Raw genomic sequence first — 26720 nt, forward strand, 5'->3', positions numbered from 1 at the left:
AAATAACATAAAAGAAGGTTCATTACCAATTGCTTTGCTGCTCTACCCTAGCTACTGTGATGGAGTCTTTTCCATATGACTTACAGTTGAAACCTCCTGGAGGTATGGCTGCCCCTATTAGAATGGGAGCTTCTAAAGAGCATCTTGCTTTTGCACATAATGCTTAATAAATGCATCATCACTCAAGGATTCAATTCAATTATTCCTTGCTATCTTATTAAAACAGCCCAGAGAGGGCATTTTCCTACCTTTTGGATTTGGCAGAAATAAAAGTGCAGTATATGTTTGCCTCCATTTAGATTTCTTTTCAGACAGAGGGGCCTGAGTACTCATAGTACCACTAAGGTGAAAGTAAGAAAAATACAAGGAAGGAGGCAGAAGGATAGAACAATTTTTAAAATTATAATCAGAAAATATCAACTTTATGAAGTACTGTCCCAAATCAGTAACAATAAGAGAAAAACAAAATAAACCAGCTCTGAAGAACCGCCTCACTTCCAGCAAACTGTCAAAGATGACAAAAGACAGAAATTATCAGTGTTTGAGGGATGACAGGGAGACAAGCACACTATAATAAACTATTAGTGGACATGTGAATCTGCTTTCTGGAAAACAAAATTAGGAATTAGACAAGAAAAGTCACTAAATTTTCACATGGCAAAATAACAGAATGAAATAAATTTTGCATCTGTGTTGAACTATGCAAAAAAAAAAATACTGGAATTGGAGATGGGAAACACCAGGGGAGATAAAGGAATGGGGAGAGAACAACACAATATAGCTTTAATCTCTGCTGAGTGAAAACTGACCTTTTCTAATGTACAAAGATCCATTGGATGAAAGATATACTCGGCATAGTCTGGGTGCTGATCAAGCGACACAGGTTTCTGAAATGGTTCTGTCTATATAAGAAAAAGGGAAGAGAGAAAGAGACAGAAGGAGACAGAGAAGGGAAAGCACATACATACATTATTATTGTAGGAGGTCTTCATGACACTGGACTTAAGTTTAAAAAAAAAAAATCTGTCTTCTACCTGGGACCTACAGATAGACCCCCTTCATAACATAACCTTCTAAAACAAAACCTGACTAGACTGAAAAAAAGCCTGTCCCTTCCCTGCCAAATTCTACCTGTCTTCCTCTTAAAAAAAGTGAGTTCCATTTTTTTCCCCATTTCTACCCAATAACTTGAAAAAAGAAGGGAGAGGGAGGGGAAATGCCCTGTCGATCATTTTTCATACCGATTATTTATATACTCTAAGCTTTAGAGTTCTAAGTATAATTACACTTTTGCCTTTTATCATCAAGATGTTCACAAATGAATACCTAGAAGGTATATATCTTATACACATGATACAAGGCAGGTGCAGGGGAGATCTAGTTATTGCCTAGCATCAATTATTATATGACCCACAAAGTGCTTGTAGAGTCAACAGCTAAAAATGTGTATGGAATGAATCCAGTAAACACAAGACAATACGGGATGGTGAAAAAAGGGCTTGATTTTAAATGGAAGACAAGTTCAAATCCCCAGGCCATTACCTGTCAGGAGTTCCACTGCACAAGTGAGTTAACCCTCTGGGTCTCAATTTCCTATTCTATGAATGTCCTTTTAGATGTCTTTTTCGGTCTCTTCTAACTCTCAACCTCAGTATCTCAGGCTCTTAGGAAGCAATTTATATGTGTAAAAAAAGCTACAAGAAAGATGAAAAGACTCTAAAAATTAACCCATCAAAATGGTTTAATGACTGTATTTGGGGCATCCAAAATGGGAAGAAAAAAAAAAAAAAGACTTCTTCCTCGTGGTTTATCTTGCAATAAAGGTTTCAAGACTGTTAAATTGTAAATTTTACTAAAGCCCAGCACCTAAATTGGATTGACTGAAAGATCATTCCAGACCTATTTTTTAATGATTCACCAAGTCCCTAAGATTTCTTCCACCTGCACTTGATCTACAGTACCTTAAGTAAAATAAGCTGCTTTAGCACAATTAAAACCTCTTTTTTCAATAACTTTCAGCATACCCATGTCATTACTATCTTTCAACATCTTCTTTTTCTTACCAAAATGCTTCCTCTTATATACAGAGACTTCTGTGGGTACAGCTTAAAGTCTCTGAAAAGCTGAAAATGTGCTTTTGAGATACCCAAGTCCAAAAACTAAAACTAAAAAGGGGTAGTAGGGAAAGAGGAAATAAAAAAGGGAGAAATGTATATGTTTGGCTCCTTTGGGATTGTAAACATTATTGGCTAATAAAAGTCAATTTATATATCCTTTTTTAAAGGAATCTCAAGATATCTTTATTAAAATGCTCCGCATATATATTTCTTCTGCTATTTTTGATATCCAATCAAGCATTTAACTTAGAAAGCAAAATATAGGATAATTTCACACATGCACTAAGAATGCTATTTCACTTAAAGAGAAGAGTGAATCAAAGGTAAATGCCAACTGCCTCTCAATAGGTCAAATCCCATTGCTATAAATTTCAGGAGACTATTTAAATTAAGATAATGGATCGTCTTGGACCAAATATATCTGAAAAATTCCAACAGTTAGGGACTGAAAAGGTTTTTGTTATATAGATACTTTGTTGTAACAGGATCTCATCTATGAAGTCAGGGGAATAGCCTCCCACAATTTTTCAGGAAGGAAAGAATGGTTCCATTTTACCATCCCATTAAATGCATGTGCCCATAGACTTTCTACTATCTTCTATTTCCTGGAATCCGCTTCAGAACATAAACTGCACACTTTAAAAAATTAACTGAAAGCCATCGCACCTTATTCTTAATTAACGGACTTTTGAATTCTGGTAGGTTAGAAGACCAAAAGTGTCTGTGTAGAAGTCTGAAAAACTAAGCCCTACAAAGAATAAGAAACAAGTGAACAAAAAAAAACATTAAAGGTTTTAATTCAAGCATCTGCTGCCAGGAAGTGTTTTCCTTACCCCCGGCTGTTTCATTTTCTGTAGGGCAAACTTGAGCAGGTACGATAACTGTTCGATGGTTAGCATTGTCATAGCTTTACTCTGCGTCTCAATGCATTCTGCTACAGTGATTTTCTATAAGTGAAAATTATACAAATGTTCAATTAGGAAAAAACTGTTTACATGCCCTCCCATTGTATTTCTCTGTCCAGAAAGCACACACCTACTAAGAATAGTTCTAATAGAAATGGATAAGGTTTTAATAAGGAAGACCTCCAGGTTTCAGGGGAGAACAATTTTAACTGCACTGAGTAAATAAGCAAGATATAAAGTTCATTGTGGGTGCTGATCAGCACTGATTACTCCTTGAAGGGGACAGTGGTTGAGTCCTTGTCAATGATCACGATAGCCATTGCCTGGTCTTAAGGTGAGAAAGTTAAGAAAATCATAGGAAAAAAGATTAGTCAGACTTGGAGAACTTTGATTCTCCCTAGGGTTCAGGAATGGGTAAGAAACAAGCACAATGATTAGTTTCAAGAAGGTGATTTCCTCAAAACGATGAACAATTATCATTCCAACCCTTTTGTTCATGCCACTGACAGTAAAACATTAACCCAACTGCCAACACCAATGGGAAGAAACACTCTTCCCCAGGTGTGTATATTTATTTTATGTGGGGGGGCTAGAAGATAACATTTATATGAGTTATTTTTTCATTTCCTAGTTCTGTGAAGTCACTAGAAAAGCAAGAGACACTATGTCTCGCTTATTATGTTGACTGATAAAGTCCATTTGTAGAAACATTCCAACCCAACAAGGAATGAAAAGAAGGAAGCTGAACTGAGCTATATGGTCTTGGCACATAGCCTGGAAAACTCCTAGAGAAGACTATGATCTATATGCCCAGGAGATTCATGGATTTTCATGTCATAAGGAATGGAATCAAGGAACCCTTTCTCTTCTCCTAACTGCATTAGAAAGTTGTTACAGCTTTTCTCCAGTTTGAATCTTGGTTCCATTGTTAATCAATTCAGAGCCTCCAGATTATGTCCATAGGTGTTCTTTGGATTGCTGGGGGGAAAGGCCCATAAGAGCTACACAGCAGGTAAATATAGTACATGATATAGATATCTACATCCTCAAAAGAAAGCATCAGTAGTTCATAGAGCACCCAATGTCTTCTCTCTATGGTTTGCATGGATTATTCATTTGCTAATAGTTAAAAATTTGTAGCCCTTTTAATCCAGATAATATCAATTGATTTGAACCCAGGATTATTTCCAGGTATTTTCCTTCTCCATGTTCCATTATACAATTTACAAGTAGTATTCAAGACAAGGTTCAAATCAAAGAAGGGAGGAAGTTCCAGACCCACTCTTGATTTTGATGATTAAAAAGCAAAGTCTTTTCTTTAGCATTTTCCTTTAAAAAAAAAAAAAGTAGGTTGAAGAATAGATAAAAGAATCTGGTTGTCATCATTTGCATTAATAGAAGCAAAGGAAGAAGGTGATTTCCCAAAACATCAATCAAATGATACTTCTATATTAACAAAGACCCAAAATTTGATTTGCTTTGGGATCCAGGTGATGTTTCATGTCAAATTATAAGTTTCAGATTCTACTTTTAAAATGAAGAGCAAGCATTAATGTGTTATATTCTTCAATAACAAGAAGCCATGTCTTGTGATATTGTTTAGAAAGCTATTAGTATAAATTCTATCTCAAAGTTTTTTCCCATAATGAATATCATTGTTTTTCAGATTAGACAAGAAGTATCAGAAATCTACTAAAATACAAATAAGTCTTCTCTTCTTGATAGTTGCTGGAAAATTCCAAATGTCCACCAAAAGGGGTAGTAGCAAAAAAAAAGAAGGAAAGAGTCAACAAATAACTGTCGGATGTTTTCAAAACTTGCAGGCTTGATGTTAAAAATTAGGGAAAGCCAGAGAAGACTGTAGTATTATGTCAGAAAGTGGAATGTAATTCCAAAGCAGGAGAACAGTAGATGCCATGCCTACTGAAGCAGATGGTCAAAGAGAATAGCTACCTAATGACACAAATATTTTGAGTGGAATGGGGGGGAAAACTTCCCCCTGCCCCAAATTTGGACAATAATAAAGAAAAGGAAGAAAAGGAAAGAAAAAAGAGGGGAGGCAGAGTAGTACTTTTCATTGGAAACTAACCTCACATTCTGGGCAAAACCAATCCCCCTCTGGTTCCGCAGTCAGTTTCAGACACTTAGCATGATAAACCCGAGGACAGAGCTCACAGCAAAGGACTTGGCCTTCCCGATGACAAACCCAGCAATAGAAATCATTCCGTCCATCCTGCGGTACAACATCAACAGGGTCTGTGGTGAGTGGCTGCTTCATATAGTAAAACGGACCATGTCTTAGTTCTGACTGAAATGTAGGCAAGAAAGACAGGTTTGGTTTCAAAACAAATTTGCATTCTCAAAAGAAATCTAAACAACAATAACAACAAAAACAACAAACAACAGCACATCACATTGTACAAATCTCATTCATCAATTCAGGCTTTAAAATCATGTCATCATCCTATGTATTCATAAGGCCTTTCCATTATACCAAATTCGTGAGAATGAGGGGGGAAGATGAGAAATAGAGCAAAAGCTTTCTAATTTCTAATTGTAAATCAGCTTTAGGCTACAACAGGGAAATTAGGAATCCAATATATGAAAATCCAAACTTACAAAGCAGGCAAGTTAGAGGTTGGTGATTAACAGGACAAAAATTCAAATTAACAATAAATTGGGGAATAGTGATTCCCAAAATACTTTTGGAGGGTCACAGAAATTCAGGAACACACCTCTTGAATAAATTAAAGTTCACAATGAATTGTCATCCTTAATTAATGTGGTATAACTACAACGACTATCAACAACTTTGGGCAAGTTACTTTTCTCAGCTTCAGGTATTAGATCTAAAATATCAGAGAATTTGGGCTGAATCCCAAAGCTCCCTTCAAAGTTCTATGATCCCATGACCCTAAATTTAGGCAGCAGCAAGGCATAGTGGATAGAATGCTGGAATTAGAGTCAGTAAGGCCTGGGTTCAAATTCTACTTCTGAAACTCTATAACCATGGACAAGTCACTCAACTTTTCTAAGACTCAGGGAAATTTCTAAGTTCTTTAATTTATAGACTGAACTGGAATATGGTGGAGAAATTTTTCACACTGAAAAAAATGGCAGATCTTTGATATACTGAAAGCAGGATCCAAACGGCTTTCATGGGGCCTTCTCTAGCAAACACAACAGGCCTATAATCCAATTCTTCAGGTCAAGAAGCACATGTGAAGTAATTGCTTTGCAACATTAGGCATGGTTAGGCGCTGAGGATACATACATAGATCATAATGAAACAGGCCCTGCCCTCATGGAGCTTACATTATACTAAGGGTAACTATATGTATGCAATTAAGTATAAACAAAACATGTAAATAATAAATCAAAATTATTTTGAAGAAAGAGCCACATTAACCAGAGGAAATCAAGAAATGTCTTGTGCAGGAAGTGGTGCCAATATTGTATTTTGAAGAAACCTAGAGATTAAAGTCAAATGTGAGAAGAGAGTACATTCAAAATATGAAGAAATATTATGCAAGTGATGGAATGTGTACATGGGGTAACAGCAACAGCAAAAAGGACATTAAGTTCAACCTCAGTGTGTGTGTAAGGAGGAGAAACTGTTGGAGCCAGACTATGGAGGACTTTAAATATCTTACTGGAGTGGGGCTTTTACTCTAGAGGCAAAAGGAAGCCACTGATGCTTCTTATGTAAGGGAAGAGGCATGATCAGTTATCCTTTAAATTTTTTCAACTTGGCCACTTTGTGGGAGAGGGGTTGATAAAGAGAGATTAGATGTAGGGTGACCAGTTAAAAGATTGATGCAATAGTCCAGGTGAGAGGTAGTAATTGCTAGAAATAGGTTGGAAGCAATGGTAGTGGAGAGAGGAGGACAAATACTAGCTAGACAGTAAAGATACAATATACAAGACTTGGCAACTGAGCATCTAGGGAGTAAAGAGAAGAGGATGACTTTTAGCTTTTGAACTTGGGTGACTAAAAGAATGGCAATACTCTCAAGAAAAATAGCAAAGTTAGTGAGGAAAGAGGAAGCAAGACTTCCTCCTGGCTTCAGACAGGAAGATAGTTTTATTTTATTTTATTTATTTTAGAGATGTTGAGCTTAAAATGCCTATGAGATAGCCAGGTAAGATGTCCAGCAGACAAGTCAAGATGGAGCTCATGGAAATTATAGACTGAAAAGTTTGTTTGACATGATGCCAATGGTCCCAAGAAGTCATCAGCTTTCACAATTCCTATGTGACCATGGTTAAGACCATGGTTAAGAGGAGTCTAGCAACATTCTCTGGTTCTATTGAGTCAATTAAATTAATTCTGATACAGCCCATGATTGTGACTCAACAGAAGCCAATGTAGCAACTACCAAAACAATTAAAATAACCCAACTATAGAAGGTGGTTAAGAGTCCAAAGGGACTTTATCTTGTCATCTACTGCAGTCTGCTCTCCCTCACTCATGAAGTTAAAGAAACTGAGGTTTAAATGAATGCAATGCAGTAGATCTGAAAAATAACACTGACAACAAACAAGAGAACACCTTCCCCAGAAGACGTCTGTACTACAGGAAGCTTGACAGACAGACCATATAAAAGAATCTATGTTGGGAGAGAGCACTTTGTAATAAGGTTTCACTGTACTAAAAGCACCTCAAGCCACCAGAATCACTAAGTACTTAGTAAATCCTTATTGGTTAATCCTTATAAGGTTCATGACCCACCGTTTTACCCAATAAATAACTGGGGCTCAGAAAGAATAAATGCTTTCTCCAGGGTTATGAAATGGATAAATAAATCCCTAAGCATTATTAAGCCACACAAAAAACACCTGGTCTTTTTTTTTTTATCTTTTTGATGACCACTTTTCAAGTGAGTGTCAATGGAGGGAGTGCTGGAATTGAAGTCAGAGGACCTGGTTTGCATGTTGGTTCTGCTACTTACCACTAATGGGACCTTGGTCAAAAATAACTTAACCCTCTGAACTTTAAGGGTTCTCATTTATAAATAAAGGGATTGGACTAGCCAAGTTCTGATATCCCTTCCAGCTCTAAATCTATAACACTAGGCCCTTGGAAGAAACATCATCAAAGAATAACAATGAGGATAATGGTACCACCTCCCACTTACAAAGAGCACACTAAGAGACAGTGTGGGTATAGTAGAGAGAACTGACCTAAAAAAACCCAAAAGTATCTGGATTCAATTTTCCTTTTAATACACACTGAACAAGTCACTAAATCTCTCAAATGTTCTACACAACTCTGAGACAAGAAGTTGCAAAGATGTTGCCAACCTGCACTGAACTATGTAATTTCCTTACCTGGAAGCAGCTCCCAGGAATGAAATCAAAGGTTCAGTTCCTATCTCTGTCCCTTGTTTTTTGAAAGTACTTTCACAAACACTTTTTCATTTTGATCCCCAGAGCAATTCCACATGGAAGCTAATGCAGAAATGGCCAAACTGAGTTGAAAATTTAGGACAACCAGGGATACATAATGATGTTTAAATGATGAATTTCTTTGAAGGTATGGGGTAAAGCTGAGAGAGTCCTCAGGATGTTTTTAAACCCATAAAATAAAATATGGAGGATTTACAAAAGAATATTATATTAAATACAGTTCTCAAAATATATTTTTAAAAACAAGTTTATAGATCCCAGGTTAAGAACTCTTGGAGTAAGAGAACAACCAAAAATGTGATAAAGATAGGAAAAGATATGATGATAAAAAAAAACAATTAAGTATCTTTGAGCTTGAACCTCCACTCAATTACTCCTTCCAACTCTCCATCATGACAAGAAGGAAATACTGAATCCTCAAAGGCTCTGCCAGATGAGTCCAAGTTCTCTCAGGGCCTAACAAGATAGAAAGACTTTGAATATAAACCTAACAACACATTGTGGGTCCACTATACAAAAACCAGTCAAATAAGTATGTAGAAACTTATTACCCGCAGACGAAGTTTTGACCACAGCCCTTCATGAAACCATTTACTAATAGTGTAGAGAGGTTGTGATCTTAGTTGGTGGAAGAAATATCCACACTATTGAAATCACGGATCATTGAAGTATCTGAATTGAAGGAAATGTTAAAAAAAAACCACAGTAAATATGTCTGTGTGTGTGTATTTTTATACACACACACACGCACACATGCACACATATATATATACACACACACACACACAAACAACTTTTTCTGTTTGAAGTCATTTCGGATAATTATTTTTAGCATACATGGATAGGTTAGTGATTAGATCTAAGATTTTAACTGGCATAAGGAATTTCTGGGAGACAGAATTTCCTATACCAATTCAAGTTGTCACCAATGCAACTTTTCTGCAACTTAAGGGTCTTAACAGAGCAGTAGTGTCAAATTCAAATAGAAAATAGGGGCCCACTAACCCATATATAAAGATCCCTGCAGGCTGCATATTAAGTTTTAAAATGTAATGGCATCTATGCTTTATTGAATTTTTTATTTATATCATTAAATATTTATCAATTATATTTTAATTCAGTTCATGCCTCACTCATAAGTGTTTGCACCACATGCATGTTTGACACCTCTGATATAGGTTTGTCCTGGTGAGAAAACTCCGTCCTAATGATAAAGACAACCAATTTGCACAAATTATATTTGGAGATATGCCAGGGTCTACTGAGAGGTGTAGTGACTTATCCAAGGTCACACTATCGGTACGTGTCAAGAAGTGGGACTTCAACCCAGCTCTCCATCCAACATACCATGCTGCCTCTCTATGGGAATAGCCCACATTCAAGTCAATAGAGATTGTGACTGTCTTCTGGTAGTCAAGCCATTGTGATGCACTGGAGTCAAATGATTTGGTCAAGATCAAGGAGCCAATCAATTGCCCAGTCAGGACCAGACCCAGGGCCCTTTGAAGAACGCCTTACTCCCATCTTCAACACCATTACTGCAACACCAGACAAGACCTCCATACTTTGGGTGCACTTGATGCAGAAGAGCTTCTAATAACTTCAAAAAAAAACATTCTCTTGACATTAGAAACCAATTTCGCTTACACAGAATGTCTTATACATTGCATAAGAGCACAGGGTAAGCATTAAAAGAGAGCATTAAGCAAAAGGAGAAGAGCAGGCACTGCCCGGGCAACAATGACGGCGGCACATGGCAACGTCAGAGCTTGTGAAGGGGAAGAGGATGGCAAAGGGAGAAGCAGACATGCCCAGAGACATCCTTCTATCATCAAGCTGACAGAACTATTTTTTTAACTCAACTTAGGTTTCTAAGAGGTTTTTGCGGTTTTGCAAGCTTTCGTTTTTCTTTCTGCACCCCGCTTCCTTCATCAAGTTAAAGGGCTAAAAATAGGCCAGGAATCTTCCCTTGTTGCCAAATGGAACTGGATGAACTATAAGTGACAAAGAAATTTGCCTAACAGGACACATGTTTAATTTGTTTCTGATGTAGGCAAATGTTTTGATAGTTGAGAAAAAAAATTTTTTTATTTCCCCAAGATTAACTAAGGTTGGAAGCAAGCCACTAGAGATTCCATCTTATTGTCCATTTTTGAACTGAAATATCTTCCTTAAGCAGCAGCTGCTACCCAGAATTTGTTCCTTAAACAATCCCACCATGCAGCAGCTACCTTTCATAGCTAATCTGATTCCTGAACATATTGACTGTTAAGTAAAAAAGTCATCTCTAATAGATAATAAACATGCTGCTTTGCCTCCCATGGATTACAACTTTCCCCCACCTGTCTATAGCTATTGCACCACCCAAATAATTAGATAGACAAGTTCCAACCTGTGGTACTTACAGGGATAATTGCTGAGTTAAAATTTCAATTGCTCTATTTTTTTCCCCAACCCCTTTAATGGGTCACATCAATAACAAAGGGGCTTCTAAGACATCCATCACATCTGCAGGGTTATCTATTTTCATATGCTAGATGCTAATATGCCAGGTGAGCATTAGTTTAGGGATGTTTATAATATGATTGTGAAAAAAAGGATTTCAAATCCCTGAATTTATGCAAAGAATATTATAAGATGTCAAGAACTGAGGTGGACCTAGATGGCCTTTATCATCAAAAGTCTTCATTTTATAGAAGAAAAAAATGAGGTCTAAACTGAGAAACTGCTTACCTAAGGTCATACAATTATAGTTAGTGACAAAACTAGAATCAGGATTCAGGTTTTCTCATTTTAAGTACTGCATGCTTTCCACTATACTGTGGGCTTGTTTTTCTATTTTTCTTTAACAGCTTGGGGGGGGGGGGCACAGAATAGAAATTCTCCTATGATTTCTTAAGGTTCCCTGGGGTGGGCTTTATGACTATTTTACAATGTTATATAGGGAAGAAAATCAGGTTCCCCAAAAAAGATGCAATAAAATCTATTCCCAAAATGGCCCTATAAGGCATGTGGACTTATAAGGGCACAATAGTCTCATGTGATAGTTGGTCAAATTTTATACACAGCTTTTCAATAAAATGATTTCTTAATAGGAGATGGGAGATATTTGAATGTTTGGTTTTATAAACAGCTGCTCTCCAGAAACTAAAATTAAGAATTCCAAAGAGTGGGAAAGGTAAAAAGAAAAAGGGATACTTAATATATGCTTTAAAACTAGTAACATTTTCAAAAGATGGTGAGAGTCAGTATCCAAAAAGAGTAAGATGAAATTTAGTAGGGGATATCAACTTCACAAATACAAGATGGTGGAAAGAATGAGCTAGGGAACAAAATAGTTCATGTTATCTGAGAGGCCAGATTAAAGCCACCCCCCCCACCAAGTATTCTGCTCTAATCAGATCATATCTAAGAGGACTTTATTCAATTCTGAATGCCCTCATTTAAGAAGGGCATTGATTAACTAAAGAGAACTCAAAGGAAGGCATCTAGATTTGTTAAAAGTGTAAAGATAATGTGAAGTAGATGAACAGTTGAAAGAACTGGAGACGTTAAGCCTACAATTTAGACAGTGGTAAAGAAGACCTAGTAGGATAACTTTTCAAGCGGACAAATGGTTGTCATGTGGACTACAGCCTAGATTTGTTCTTGATTAGTTCCAGAAGAACTAAAATGCAAGGAGTAGAAATTAGAGAAAAGAGATATAAATTTGCCATAAGGGGGGAAAAAAACTACCTAACAATCACAGCTATCTAAAAGTGAAATGGTTGACTCTAAAAACTTCTCCATTTAGAGGTCCTCAAGGAGATGGTAGATTGTCAATAATGTTAACAGAAGGAATTACTGATGGCCTAGATTAAGCCTCCTGGATCCCTTCTAGCTCTGAGATACTTTCATAGACACTAAAATAAAAATGGGGGATATGGAAATAACTTCTCAACCATGAGAGGAATGGTAAGAAATAATTTCTCAACAGTGAAAGTCAGTATAGGTTAGAATATAAACTATCTTCTCATGGAGAGGGTCAAGTTCCATCTGCTTTAGACATAACAGGAACCTTAAAGATCACCTCAAGTCCAACCCTCTCATTTTATAGATAGAGAAAATAAGATCTAGAGTGGAGAAATGTGACCGGTCCAAAAGTCACTCAAAAAATTCATTAGAGGCAGAACCAAAAACTAGGTCTCAAAACTCTTAGTACCATGTTCTTTCCACTATGCTGCCTTCCTTGTAATTCTGGAAATAGAGTTATTAAAACAATCAAATCTAGATTCCTTAGGGAAATTTGGGAATTATACATGTCTTGTGTTTATCCTTCTCCCCCCTGCGATCTATTGGAAGAATAGGTAGGGAAAGAGAATGATCATCTTTTCTCTTTAATAGTAACAGTGATAAAAGGATTCTTGCTGGAAGGATGAGCTTTTACAGATTTGAAACAAGGTTTAGGGTTCTTTATCATCTATTGTCTCAGAATTGAGGTCTGACTGTTAGGTCAAAATATCTAAGGCAATAAAAGGCCTATGAACCAGTAGGGTATGACTATGTTATTCTAAAAGACAGATTTCAATCCTTCTTAATTCCAAGGACAAGTAATCCTGAGTTCATACTCAGCCGGAGGGGACAAATTATTCCTACACACCACTCATAAGGAAAAATCTGAAAATGGTTCAGTCAAGAACCACCAACAGGAACCATCTGACCTCAGAGTCCACTTCCTTTCTTGGACATGATGAAGGGAATTGTAGAGGATAAAGGATTCTACTATTCCTTAGAGGGCATAAAAAGGGAGCATAAAGATCCCCAGCATTGAACTTCTCATATTCTATACTTCTCCATCCAGAGAACACAGGCTTAGAAATCTGCTAAAAATGGTGGTCATATGGTAGGCACCCTCCCCTTTTTTTCTGATGCAATTTAGTCAAAACAGCACAAGGCAAGCTAAGGCTGCAGTTTCAGAAACACTTAAAAAAACAGACAAGTGACATAGCTTCCAGTACCAAAGTTGTCTTGGGAGCTTCTTTTACCTGCTCTTTACTGTTATTGTTCAGTAAACCAGGTTTCTTTTTCTTTTTGATGGGGCTGGTAGATGTATCTTGAGGAGAGTGTCCATTTGAAGAATGAGGAGGGCTGGGAAACTTCCTTTTTTGTGCCGTCCGCTCAGCAGAGCCAGGATCTGTAAAAATACACACATACATACACACACACACACACACACACACACACACACTCCCAATTAATTAAAGCTGATCTGAAACTTAAAAGGTAAAGACACACTGTAATATATAGTCTTACATAAATAAAAATCCTCCCCAGCTTAGAATAGATTATATCCTTTTTTAACATTCCTAAACAAATAATAAGGAATTCCCTTCTCCCCATTTTCTTTAGCCTGTAGGACACTACTGCCCAATCCCACTCTTAACCCCCACCCAGTCCATAAGAAACTGCAGAGTGTGTGAATAACTTGTGTCTGAAAACATCTGAACAGTTATTTTCAAGCATGAAGCACTCCCAAGGACCTAAGTTAGATTTTCTTGGTCTTCTGTTTTATAGGGCACAGTAGTTTTCCCTGGTGTTTCCATCAAAAGTACAATTTCTCCATCATTCCTCCACTCTCCACATCTAATCACCCCTAATCAAGTTGTAAATAAGCAGCTCTTCCCAGGCAGAACAGCTCTCAACCTTTCCATCAAAGCTAAATGGAGGGGAAAAAAAAAGGCAAGAGACCTCTGATTTCCATCTGAAATGCCTACATTCTCTCCCTCATCTCTTTTAATGTCTTCAGCAGCTGGTCTAACCTATAAACAACACACACAATAACTTTCACCTGCATAGGCTTGAATCCACTCCATACCAGAAATCAACCTCCTTCACTGAAAGAAACAATCTAATGCCACCAGCCTGTAATGACTAGGCACTGTATTTCAGGCTCATATCCTGGGAAACCCAAGCTTATAGGATTTAGGAGAGGAAAGTCTAAGAGCCAAGAATTACTAAAGATTTAGAGTAATGACAGCATCAAAGGCAGGTATGTGAACATCCCATGTTGATTATTCTGAATTGAGTGGCCTGGATTTCTTCTCCCAAATTTTAGCAGTTGAGGCAAGTTCACACAAGCAGAGATAGGTATCAGTGTCCCTTTCAATCTAGGCAGACCAAAACTGGGTGGTGTTTAATATGGAACTTCCCAAAAGGGAGGACCACCACTATTGATCTACCCATGAAGTCACAACCACAGGAAGAGAAACCACTTCCAGATTCTCAGAACTGGGTCTGATTCCTCAGGATAGGATCCTTCCATTTTCCCTCTGGATCAAGCAGGTCTCTTGTTTCATCACTGCCTCCCAAAAAATGTAACTAGAAGCCTGCCTTAAGTACAGCTCTTAATATTTCTCTCAGCTCAGACACAATCCTTCAACATACTAGGCACTAACCAGAGACAGGCCTTTGGCCTTAAGTATTCATATCAGGGCCCCGTAGGAAAGGTAATCATAATTCAAAAGGAGACATAGACAACAATTTAGAAATTAATGAATTTATTATGTTCTTTTTTTTTAAGTAAAGTGTTCATAATAGAATTAGATTTATAGTTCCATGAGTAATCCTCTCGGATCATTGATTATGGATATGATTGTATTTGTGGGTGTTCACAAATACAGAATAACAAAATATAAAAATTATTTTTAGGAAAAGATAATCACATAATGGCAGCTCAGGAAAGATCTTTCAGTCTGTGCAAAACAACTTTTATCATTTTCTAAACAAAAATAGTGCATGACACCACTCTGAAAACTGGGCAACCCAGCAAAATGTGATTCTAAGGTAAAATTTCTAATAGCATCCTGCCAAAGAAAGCCCTCTGAAGAAACAGCAACCAAGTCACTTGGGTGGATGAGTAATGAAAAAGCTTCTTTGTGACTCATTGAGGACTACTTGCCTCTCTGAGCTGATAGTCATTCTGATCAACTCCCAGAGTCAAGTCAAATCAACAAGTGTGTTTGTTAAGCATCTACAGGGTGATAAGCTCTATGCTAAGTGTTGAGGATACAAAGAAAGGCTAAAAAAAAGGAAAAAAAAATCTCTATTTTTCAAGAAGCTCACAATCTAAGGGTTAATAATAGCTAGACAGCACTTTAGGTTTGCAAAACCCTTATGTTCTATCATTTGTTCCCTCGGTTAAATATGTAAGGTAGATGCCATTATCATTCCCTTTTTACAGAAAAGGAAATGTGACTTGCCAAGGATCATACAGCTATTGTGTGGGTGAGGTAAAACAGGAATTTAGATTTTCCTAGCTTAGTATCAATTCACTCTGCTGACTAGAAAAGGCAGGTCATTATAAGGAGATTCTCTCCAAAGCCAGGTGAAAGAATCAAAGAATTTGGAGTTGGATGAGATCTTTTTTCTTCCTTTTATTTTTTTTTTTGGGGGGGGAGACCAGGGGAGGAGGAGGCATTAGAGTTCAAGTTAGTAAGTGCCTGAGGTCACTTTTTAACTCAAGTGGCCTGTCTCCAGAACCAGTGAGTCACCTAGCTACCCCTAAAAATTGAGTGAGATCTTAAGAGATAATTCAAATTCAGTCAACTCCCTCATTTCAGGTCCTCATCTTTAAAACAGGGCAAAGGGAGTTTAATTAAATTAATTGTAAAGTCCTTCAGTCCTTAAACTATAAACCTAACAATCAGTTTCGGGCAGGTTTGTCCTTCCCATTAAATAATCACTGCTTAGTGTCTTCTCTAATAACTGATTAAGCTATTTTACCTATGGATGAAAAGGAGGAGAAAATGAGATTAGACACTATCCCTCCTGTCCCTATTTCCCTCTTTTTCTCTCTCTCCTTCCTACCTCTTCCTTCACTTCCTTTTCCTCTCTGTCTCTTTGTTTCTATCTCTCTTTCAGTCTCTGTTCCCTACTACCCTCCCAATTTCAGGTGAACAAATGATTCAAAAAAAAAAAAAAACCAAACTATAAAGAACGTAAAATCAAATAACTTTTGGATCTGTGGAAAGGCCCAAGAGATATCTAATTCAGGTTATATAGAGTAAAGTAATGCACCAAAGAAAGAAGGTACTTGTGACATATATGCATATTCTAAGACTAAGTTCTTATCTTAAGGGCCTTTAGGGCCAATTCTATTTCAAGTTACAAACACAAGCAATTCCCACTGGAGTGGGATGAGGCACCTGTTATCAGAAGAGTAGAAATTTAATAGGTCACACATCTGTCAATAACCATGAACCAAAAATGAAAGCTATTTGGGAAAAAAACTAAGGAGCTTTTTTAGAAGATTTCTCTGTTGAATTAAGATGTCTTAGAGATATAATGGCCTTTTCTTTTTCTTCTTTTTGCAAGGCAACAGAGTTAAGAGGCTTGCTCAAGGCCATACAGCTAGGTAATTATTAAGTGTCTGAGGTTGGATTTGAACTCAGGTACTCCTGACTTCAGGGCCAGTGCTCTAGCCACTGCGCAAACTAGGCACCCCCCCTTTTTTTTTTTACTAATAATCAGGAAATATAATCTGACAAAGGTTGTTCCCTTTAGAAAATGTCATTAAAAACACACTTGCTTTTCTTATAATCAGCACTACACTAGAAAAATCCAGGTCACACAGATGCCATACATAGAAGGAGGTATAAAATGAAACATTATTTCAAATGCTTTTTTTTTAGGTTTTTGCAATGCAAATGGGGTTAAGTGGCTTGCCCAAGGCCACACAGTTAGGTAATTATTAAGTGTCTGAGACCGGATTTGAACCCAGGTACTCCTGACTCCAGGGCTGGTCCTTTATCCACTATGCCACCTAGCCGCCCCTCAAATGCTTTTAAAAAAAAATGTTTCAAGAGTTATTCAGTTTTTATTTTGAAGACCTCCAAAGAAAAAGAACCTATACCAAGAATAGTTGTAGATAAATCGTTCTAGTTGAGAGCTGCTGGCCTTGGAGATAGAAAGACAAGGATGAAAAGCATGCCTTCAGAAGTACATACCCCTTCATTCATCCTCCCCTAAAAAATATAAATAAGGAAACTTTAAAATGCACACAGGTTTACCCAAGGTGTGAGAGTTAATAAGGGTCAGATCCTAGGCCCTGAACAGATCCAACATTCTATCTATGACTTTAGGGGACATTGGAAAGGGTTTTCTGCGCCTTGATATTCTTCTCTATAAAACCCATATCTCCTGACCACAATTACAAAATCATTTTCACTCTATCACTAGCTGCCCTCTCAGTAGATCGAATGTTGAACTAGGAATCTGTAGACCTTGGGTTCAAATTCCATCTCAGACACTTTTTAGCTTATGCAACCACGAACAAACTAGTTCACCCTTTGAGACTTAGGTTTTCATCTGTAAAATGAAGATGATATGTGTAGCCCCTACTTCACAGGGAGGATTTCCTTTCTTTCTAGCCCCAGTGCTTAGCCCATAGTAGGCACTTTATCACTACTGATTCCTTTTGACAGATATTTATTAAGTGCTTACTATAGGTCAGGGGCCAGTACTAGAAAAGAAACTACCTCTAGCCAAAAGAAGTTCTATTCTGGCATGAATGATGGGGTTCTGCTTTGTGCTCACAGTTTGCTTCCCCCTGATCACCTTCTCCCTTCCCCATCCCCAAAAAAGAATTTTTAAACCATATTTGAGAGAATAGATGAATAGAGAGCAGTACTCACAGCCAGGATGGTCTCAGTTCAAATACATCCTCTGACAGAAACACAGACTCTGAGACCCTGGCCAAGCCCAAAGACTATTACATTTAATAATAATAGCTTAATATTTATAAATCACCTACTACACACCAGTCACTTTGCTAAAACCTTTACAAATATTCTCTAATTTGATCTTGCTATTATTATCAACCCCATTTTACAGTTGAGAAAACTGAGAAAAGGTAGATTGCAGGGATCAAAGTGCTTTCATCCTAGAGAAATTTCTGATTACTTACAGGTCTAGTGCCACCCTATACATATTATATGTATATGTGCACATATATATGTATATATACACACATATGTAAAATGTGCATACACATCATATATGTATAGATACATACATGTATACACACATACATATATATATCATTAACACACTCAGAAAGTGTTAATGTGTAGGAGGTGCTACTTCTAAAAAGAATGACTCAGGGACACAGCATGGAGAAAGCAGGATGAGACAGAATATTTTCCCCTGACAACATTCAAACACTATCTCATGAATCTGGAAAGCCTGTTGGGTATGGAGTACTAACTGGAAGAAGAGACAGTCATGTGAGATTAGCTCCAGCACTGAGACCAGAAACAGCCTTCATTAAAAAGCACAATTTCATTCCCAAATGCTCTTTTCAAACTTAAATAAAGCCTTGACTTTCTAAAAGGCCTAACATCAACCCCCCAATCATTAACAGTGTAATCTTGCAAAACCTTCCACTTCTGACCCAAAGCAAAGATTCTTCTCCCCCTCAGCTAAAGAGGGCAAGGGAATTAGTGTTAAAAAACACATTCACCATCTCGCTCCAACGGCATCTCGGCTCCTTTGTTCTTTACTCTTCTCTCTCTGTTGTATGTGGTTGAGGAACGTGAGTACTGCTGGGTTTTTGATTAATAGAGCTGGATTGGTTTGGTTTTGTTCTTCTTGTTGCATTTAAATGGTGTTAACATGAGCCTGTTCAAATCTGAACCAGGACAGAACACCAATGTATGTTCCAAAATATACATTTTTCCCCTGGTTCCTATACTGAAGCAGCATTTGCTTGCTTTTCCTTACAAGCAGGCCCTGTGCAGCTCATATATCAGGCTCCTAGTACACACAGCTCCCTTCAGATCTATAGCAGACACCTCCATTTCATTGACCATCGGGCATTCCTTCCCCCACATCCGCCTCTGGGATCACACACAGACTCCTCAGAGCTCTTAGCTATCCAGCCCAGGAAATGACGCATCATTACTGGGAATTGTTTTAGTCTCTCAGGCTGGAAAAGACAGGCCTAGTGATTACCACTCACGGCCCTGGGCCTGTAGTAGATTTTTGGTTGTCTTAAATTCCTTAATGCTGTTGACAGCACAATTGTCTGGATTATCTCCTATGTGGTAGCCAGTAATAATCCTGGATAAAAAAAGGATGATAACAAGTAGCTATTGAAATCACTGGAGGGGGTGGGGGGGTGGGGGAGGGAAGGAGGAAAAGTGTCAAAGACAGTTGCTATTAATATGGCGGAACAGACCTGGCTCTAAGCCACAATTTGTGAGACCTTAACTTGTTTACTGACCAGGCCTCTTTTAAAGTCTATTCTTTGAAAAAAAATTTAGATTCAGGGCGGGAAGGGGACTTAAGAGGTAGATAAGATCACCTCTAATTTGGAGGAAAGGACTTGAGTTTTTGAATCAAACTCTTACCACCAAACACATTTTCCACTATACGATACAATTATATTTTACTGAATTAACATATTTAAATTTCACAGTTAAAAAGAATTCTCTAGGAGACTTTCCATTTTTCATATTCTGAGTTTCTATTTTCCCTCCATTGCAAGCATGAGCTTTACCAGATGCAAGCAACCCAGTTTACCTTCTATCCATCATTCTGAAGTAGTTCCACCAAGTACCAGGTCCACACTTAAAACTAGGAGCCCATCTTTTGAAAATGGATGACCCAGAGATGACAAAATGAAGACAGGAAAGCCTTCAGGGCTGCTCAATCTATTTACAAACACACTCCATTGACAGGAAAGCACTGTCCCCAGGATGACGCCAGAGTAAAAGCACAGAACCCAGATATTATTGGGCCATCAGGTCTAAATGAAAAGATTGCACTTGGGGTAATTGCTAACACTCTCCATTGCCTACTTCAAACATCACCACATGCTGTTCTCTAGGGCAACAAAGCAGAAAACAGTTAATAATTTCAAAGCATTTTTTAAGACCCAGAGAGCAGGGTACCCAAACAGGACATGCTACTTAGAAGCAACAGAAACCTCCCAAGCCAATACTAAAACTATAATGAACCAAAACCCCAGAAATGCCTGGGGGAAGGAAAAAAAAAACAGAAAAGGGGGGAGGGGTGAGTGGAGGGAGGCGGGGAAAGCATGGGGAGAGACAAAGCCCCAAAGAGAAGGCAGGCCCCAGCCAAGTTAAACACGTGCAAAAACCTGGAGACTTACAGTTCTTTAGGAAGCCCTGATTTTCTACACTATAATCCTAGATATTTCAAAAAGAACCAAATCCCATTAAACAGGAGCTATTTTAGAAAGCCATCCTTTATCACAGCCTTCACAATCTCTGAAACTAGATATACATATGTATCTGGAAATGGGGGTTTTTATTTAGGGCCCCCCAAATAAGCTTGTAAAAAGCCATCTCTCCTGGCTGGGCACATCTATTTCCAGAAGAGATCTAACTGATCTCCAACCCACCCAAGCCTTGAACTCAGGGGCCTCCTCCTTTTCCATGTGAAATTCTCATGGAGATCAATGAAGCTCCTGAGGCTTCTAGCAGGGTTGGAGTATGGAGAAAGAGTCAATTCCCAAATGTGAAGCAGACCTTAGGAAATCTGTAACTAAGGGGGAGGGCAGGGACAGGATCCAGAGGAAAATATAAATTCAAAGCCCAGAAGGCCAGAAACCCAAAACCCAGTGAAAAAGCACTTACCAGCCATTTAAAATTTAGATGGGTGATGGTCAGCAGGCACAGCCACATCAGAGGAGGGCTTTCAAGAGGCTTCTGCTTGCAGGCTTTTTCCCCGGCTGGCTTGTTATTAGTGAGAAGGCCTCTCCCAGGGAGGAGGAGGGAAAGGAGAGGCTGGGAGTTATCTCCTCCTATTGCTGCGACTGCTTTCTCTTATTAGGTTCCCCACTGGTGCTTGAATCCCACCACCTCTTTGCAATCTCCTGTGTACAGTGCAGCTGAAGTGGCCTAGCCCACCAAAGCCGTTTATAGATATTTGCTATAGCAGTAATCTATCAAACATGACAGCAGTTCAGCTCAGATTAAAGTCTTTGTTGCAATTCACAGCAACAGGCCTGTTTGTACCAAATGCAACAAAATATAAACTGTCCTGCTCATTAATGCAAGGAAGAGCTGCAGCATGATCAATAGTTCTGTAAATATGGCATGTCTCTCGGCCATGCTAGTTAGGAAAAGGGCACCATCTTGTGCACTCTCAGAATGTAACCCAAAGGAGCTTCTTCCGCTGGAAAGTCAGCCAACAGGAACTGGAAGGAACAGCGAGGACCCAGCCCACACCACCCAGGGTCAGAAAGCTATTAAGGGGTATATTCACATGCAAAAGGTGAAAACACCAGAACCAGCTTTGCAACACAGAAGCTGCAGCAAGTCTGGGGAAATGAGGCTGATTTGCAAATGAATTCAGGGCCCTTCTGGACAATTGCTAGACCATAATGAAAGAGGTTTTTTGGCCAGGTCTCTAATCTCTTTTAGGATGAAGCCTTAGGAAACTAGGGGGACATCTCTACAGGAATTTCCTGGTTGGGGCAGTGCCAGGTTGGGTGGAATTTTACATGCAAAATAAAGGGCCTCCCCAAATCCCAGATACATGCAGTCCTTATTATTTCAGCTTGTGCCCTGCAGGTCTGGCTCAGTTCAATTTATTTACATGTAAAAAAGTACTTAAAGTCAGGCCAAATCACAGTGAAGAAAATGCTGTACAACTGGTTTCCTTCGGCTTTTAAAATACCTGCTTACAAATAATTCTCAAGTTCACTAGTTTTGGAGTGTAACTATCTGGCTGACAGGATTCCTCTTGTATTCCTCAACTGCTTAGGGGCTCCTAGATTTTGGGAAAATACAAACTTCTGTTTGTGGCTCACTGCTAGCAACATTGGAAAGTACATGACAGACAGTTAAAATAAAGCAAGAATACAAATGGAGAAAAAAGATTTTGTTCTTTAAGGAATAAAGGGGGAAGGCGGGAAGTCAAAGAAAGGTGAAAAGTAAGGGGAGAGGAGGTGAGAAAAGAGGGGCCAGTGATTCTTTATGTGAAGAGGAAATCATGGACCATGTTATGCCCAAGACATTGCTTTCCCAAAGCCTACCCCCCTTGCCAAAGACATTTTCTTTTCTTTTTTTTTGCAAGGCAATGGGGTTAAGTGACTTGCCCACAGTCACACAGCTAGGTAATCATTAAGAGTCTGAGCTTACATTTGAACTCAGGGTCCTCCTGACTCCAGGGCCGGCGCTCTATCCACTGTGCCACCTAGCCACCCCACCAAAGATATTTTCTAAAAGGGACCTAGAGATGTTTCACCCATCTCATCTCTAATCTCACTTTATTTATTCCCTTGAGTGGGAAAGATCTTTTCATGGTGTACAGTAAACCACAATGAGTTAAACTTTCTAGCTATGTAAGTCAAGAAGCCTTTTTATTAAGCTCCTACTATATATACTAGACACAGGAATGGGTATGGGAGATAACAAAGATAGGCAAAAGACACTCCCTGCCCTCAAGGAGCAACAAGAGACCTATAGAATAAACTGAAGATAATCCTGAGAGGAGATTAAGGACAGAGAAGGCTTCTTTCCAAGGGTGGTATGATTAACTGGGGCCTTCAAGGAAATCAGGAAAGACAGGTCAACAAAAGAATCCAGGACAATCTAAAACAGAGTGCCTTTTGCATAATCTGTAAATTAAAAGTTAGAAGTAAAATTAATTTCTCTTGACCTTAGTTCCTCTACTCCAAAACGATGTAGATAATAATAATTGATACTTCCCAAGTTAAGTAATGTCAATCACTATTAAAATGTAAACACTGATTATTATTATCATTATTATATGAAAACTCTTCACCCATCATGATGTCAGTGGTCCTCTTCAAGAATTTAGGATGAATGGGGGTGGCTAGATGGCACAGTGGATAGAGCACTGGCCCTGGAGTCAGGAGGACCCTGAGTTCAAATCTAAGCTCAGACTCTTAATGATTACCTAGCTGTGTGACTGTGGGCAAGTCACTTAACCCCATTGTCTTGCAAAAACAAAACAACAAAAAAAAAAGAATTTAGGATAAACAACAAAAATAGGAATTCTCTACCTCCTTTAAAGAGAAACTACTGCACAAAAGAAAAGGTGGACATCATAAGACCTGGGTTCCAATTCCAGCTTGGCCCCTTAACAGCTGGTTGATTGCAAAACAAGTCATTTCAACTTTACACTTCAAATTACATATCCATAAAACAGGAAGAATCAAAGGGAACTCCTCTGGTTTAGAACTTCACTTAATTCCATTCATTTCAAACATCTACAATCTACTATAGGCAAGGGTTTGTAGTAGATGCTAAGAAGGAAGAAACTACAGCAATATACAACTGCATGGTCATCTTTACCACTATTTAAATAGCAATTATGGAGAAGGATCCAAATAACCTGATACAAATTTGTAATTTGTGGTTTTAAAAAAATAATTAGTCTTCTCTTTTTAATAAAAATAGGATATGAAAGACTGTGGGATATGCTATTCAACATTAAAACTGCATATTCATTTGTGTTCTACAGTTATTACTCTAGTCTCAACAAGTCTTTATTAAAAGCCAATAATATGCCAGGCACTTGCTAGGTCCTAGAGAATGAAAAGACAAAATAGTTGCTACCTTCAAATAAGTTACAATTCTACTTCTGGGAAACAAAAGGTTCACAGATGAACAAATGCAAGATAGGTAATAAACAAATAGAAAGCAATTTTTTAAGGTGAAGACACCAGCAACCAGGAGAATCGGGGTTGGATTAGCAGGTAGCACTTTGTTATTGTTGTTCTTATTATTGGCTATTTGAGCCTTGAAGAACAGAAGCATTAATGGGGGATAAAGAGTAGGAAAGCTAGCAGTAGATAGAGCAAGGCCCTGGAGTCAGGAGGACATGAGTTCAAATCCATCCTCAAGACATTAGTGTGTGACCCTGAGCAAGTCACTTAACCCCAATTGCTTCCAAAAATAAAAAGAGGAAATAAAAAGGAAGAGCATTGCGAGAAAAAAAAAAGACAGCCTATAGTTCAAAGGCAGGGAGATGGAAAACAGCAGTGTAATAGAAAGAACCCTAGATCTGGATTTAAAATGCCTCAACTGACACTTAGCAGTCCTATAGGATCTTGGACAAGTGATTTAACCTCTTGGCCTCAGTTTTCCCATCTGTGAAAATGAGAGGACTGAACTAAACAGCCTCTGAGGTTCTTTCTGGCTCTGAATCTTATTTTTGAATGCCTTACCTGGGGAGCAGCAAGGAAAATAAGCTATAAATGACTTCTGGAAACAGTCTTATTCCTCTGCATTTCCACCTGTTCCTAACACTGAAAAGCAGGTGGTTAGTGAATATTTGTTAATGATTAATGCCCATTTCCATTCTGAACACACAATTAAGTCTGAGGAATGCATTCTCCCAGTTTTTGTTCCCCTTGGAATCCTGAGCTATGGCAACTTGAAGATTTTCAAAGTAAAGAAGCAACAATAAAGAGGGTTAGAATTTCTGCCTGATCAAGTACAGTCAAGAAATATGAAAGAATCCTAAAAACCTTAAGGAAAAAAACTGGAAGAAGACAATAATAACAATAATATTGTTATTATAACAATATAATTATAACAACAAAAACTAACTTTTACATAGAGCCTTAAAAATTGCAAAGTGTTTTTAAAATATTATCTTATTTAATCCTCATAACTCTAGGAGACAGGAGCTATATTGTCCTCATTTTAAAGATGAGGAAACTGAGAGAGATAGTGCTTGACTTGACCAGGTCACACAGCCAGAACAATGTTCTAAGACAAGATTTGAACTCAGATCTTTCTGACTCCAATGTCAGTCTTTTATGTGCCACTAGATACTTTAAAACATACAATGTCAGAAGGGGAAGGGGGTTCCAGAGACAAATCTAACACTGTCTCATTTTCCCAAGGAGGACAACTAAGGTTGGGAAATGGGCATGTCTAAGGTGATTTAATATCAGGGACTAGAGCCATCCCATGGGCTCCAGGCATCCTGCTCTTTCCATTAAGACTTCACAAAGAAAGAAAAAATTAAAAGGAAGAGAATTAACTATTATGTAGGTAAGGAAGCTATCAACAGCCCATTTGGGGACAGGTTCAAAAATTGAAACTCCTTTGTTCCAAAATGTTTTGGGGCATGGAAGTAGAGATAGCATAATTATGTACTGACTCCATCGATGGGAGGAGGGAATAGTGATTTAATGAATGCCTTCTATGTTCATCTAGATGGGACAGTGGATAGAGCACTGGCTTCTAAGTCAAAAGACCCAGAATTAAAATCTAGACTCAAGACACTTCCTAGTTGTGTGACCTTGGACAAGTCATTTAACTTTGAATGCCTCACATCCAGGGCTATCTCTAGTCATCCTGATCATATCGTTTATGTCATGGCTTCACCTCCCTGATGTCATGGTCTTTTTCAGAACAAAGGACAATCATCCATATATGTATTATGTATGTGCTAAGAACTTCTCAAATATTGTGTCACTTGATCCTTATAACTGGGAAATAAATGCTAGTATTACCACTAATACAATTAGTATTATCATCATCATCATCATCATCATCATCATCCCATTTTATAGTTGAGGAAACAAACACTCAGAGATTAAGTGACTTACTTATGAGTCTCACAGCTTATAAGTACCTGAGGTCAAATCTGAACTCAAATCTTACTGACTCCCTGACCCAGAGCTCTATTTACCTGACACCCAACAGTCTGGAATACAAACTCCTGAGGGCAGGGATTGTTTTATTCTTTATATTTCTATTCCCAAATCAGATACATACAAGTTATTTCATAACTGCTTGTGGCTTGACTGCTTCCAAAAGGGTAACCTCAAATTTACCTTTAAAAAATTCACTTTCCTATGTTTACCATGATGTAAACTGTCTTAGGGAGGGGAGAGGGAAAGAAGGGAGAGAGAAAAAATTTGGAACTCAAAATTTTACAAAAATGAATATTGAAAACTATTTTACATGAAATTAAAAACAAATACTATTAAGATAAAAAATTTTTAAAAATTCATTTTCTAGGGGCAGTTAAGTAGTACAGTGGATAGAGAGCGCCATTTCTGAAGTCAGGAAAACAAGAATTTAAATCTGACCTCATTCTCTTATTAGCTGTGTGACTCCAAGCAAGTCACTTAACCTCAATTGTCTCCAAAAATTTTTCTTCTTTTTCTATTTCATCTTCCCAAAAAAAGAAGGGAGAGAATTTGAAATCAAAAATTTTTTACAAGAATACTAAAAATAAAGTTTTTAAAGAAATCATTTTCAGAACAATAGTGAGACCCAAAAATCCACTAGAAAAA

The 26720-nt window shown here is 38.0% G+C and overlaps 1 protein-coding gene across 22 annotated transcripts in view; it reads right to left on the reverse strand.

Moving 5' to 3' along the window:
* ZMYND8 (zinc finger MYND-type containing 8) overlaps positions 1–26720 on the reverse strand; it is a 148252-nt gene that overhangs the window by 58949 nt on the left and 62583 nt on the right. For 16 of the 22 annotated variants that reach the window (XM_074210179.1, XM_074210174.1, XM_074210172.1 and 13 more), the window contains 4 exons: positions 13456–13604; positions 5112–5330; positions 2951–3064; positions 810–902 (listed from right to left, as the gene is read on the reverse strand). In XM_074210179.1, the coding sequence (XP_074066280.1) occupies positions 810–902; positions 2951–3064; positions 5112–5330; positions 13456–13604 (575 nt within the window). Of the gene's footprint in view, positions 1–809; positions 903–2950; positions 3065–5111; positions 5331–13455; positions 13605–18929; positions 19565–21069; positions 22609–26720 lie in introns of those variants that run through there. The other 6 variants (XM_074210184.1, XM_074210168.1, XM_074210177.1 and 3 more) reach the window with 3 other exon arrangements.

This window comes from Macrotis lagotis, chromosome 1 (genome assembly GCF_037893015.1).
Source record: "Macrotis lagotis isolate mMagLag1 chromosome 1, bilby.v1.9.chrom.fasta, whole genome shotgun sequence".
NCBI classification, from domain to species: Eukaryota; Metazoa; Chordata; class Mammalia; order Peramelemorphia; family Peramelidae; genus Macrotis; species Macrotis lagotis.